Source organism: Thamnophis elegans, chromosome 2 (genome assembly GCF_009769535.1).
Source record: "Thamnophis elegans isolate rThaEle1 chromosome 2, rThaEle1.pri, whole genome shotgun sequence".
Classification (NCBI taxonomy): Eukaryota; Metazoa; Chordata; class Lepidosauria; order Squamata; family Colubridae; genus Thamnophis; species Thamnophis elegans.
Genome location: NC_045542.1, coordinates 146,974,578 through 146,975,783, shown reverse-complemented (window position 1 = coordinate 146,975,783; position 1,206 = coordinate 146,974,578). Strand labels below are relative to the sequence as shown.

General features: G+C 44.5%; 1 protein-coding gene across 1 annotated transcript; it reads left to right on the top strand.

Annotated features, from left to right (window-relative positions):
* The first annotated feature begins 261 nt into the window (after positions 1-261).
* LOC116502914 (olfactory receptor 2G3-like) lies at positions 262-1,206 on the top strand. Its single transcript, XM_032208935.1, has one exon. The coding sequence runs from the start codon at positions 262-264 to the stop codon at positions 1,204-1,206; it is 945 nt and encodes a 314-aa protein (XP_032064826.1).

The window sequence follows — 1,206 nt, the reverse complement described above, 5'->3', positions numbered from 1 at the left end:
AAAAAACAACATAGAAGAGGTAAATCTCTAAATTGTTATCCATACACAATTCCTCCTTAATTAAATTAAATAGTCAGAAAGAAGCAGATATGGACCGCAAATCATTTTCAAAGAGTCTACTAATTAAGCTTCCATCTAGATTACCGGAGTCAAAATTCAAGTAGCACTTCTAAGTGAATCAGTTGATCATGTTGGATTGCTGTCAATTGTTTGAACTGGATTCCTTGAGTGTATCATTACTTGTTCTAATGTGTACAGACAATGAACAAGGAAACCTCGTGGGAAACCAGTAACCAAAGCAACCAAGGAGAATTCATCTTGCTGGGAGTTGCTGACCGGCCACGCTTGGAGATGTTGCTCTTTGCTCTTGTCCTGGCCTGCTACTTGATGACTCTTTTGGGCAACACAACCATCATCGTGACATCGAGACTAGATCCAGGGCTCCATACCCCCATGTATTTCTTCCTCAGCAACCTTTCCTTCCTTGACCTTTGCTTCACCACCAGTCTTGGGCCCCATGTTCTGGTGAACTTCTCGAGAAAAAGTAAGGCCATCCCTTATGGTGCCTGTGTGGCTGAAATGTATATCTCCCTTGCTCTGGGCTGCACAGAGTGTATTTTGTTGGCTGCCATGGCCTACGACCGTTATGCCGCCATCTGTCATCCACTGCGCTACACTTTGATTATGAGCCAGTCTCTGTGTTTCATGATGACTGCTGTCTCCTGGGTAAGTGGCTTCAGTCTCTCATTAGTTTATACAGTGATGATTCTTAGGCTTCCATTTTGTGGGCGAAATCACTTAGATCATTTCTTTTGTGAGCTCCCTGCCATTCTGAAACTGGCCTGTGTTGACACTTCCCTTAATGAAGCTTTGATGCTGTCTGGAAGTGTGGTGTTTCTTCTAGCACCGGTTAGTCTCATCACAGTCTCTTATGGCTATATAGCTGCTGCAGTGCTGAGGATCCACTCAGCTGAGGCCAGGAAGAGGGCCTTCAACACTTGTTCCTCCCACTTGATGGTGGTCTGGCTCTTCTATGGCACAGCCATTTTCAATTATATCCAGCCTCTGTCCATCTCCTCCAGTGATCAACGCAAGATGATTTCCCTTTTCTACACCTTTGTCACCCCCATGCTTAACCCACTGATCTACACTCTGAGGAACAAAGAGGTGCATAAAGCTCTCCACAGACTAATCAAGAAGAAATAA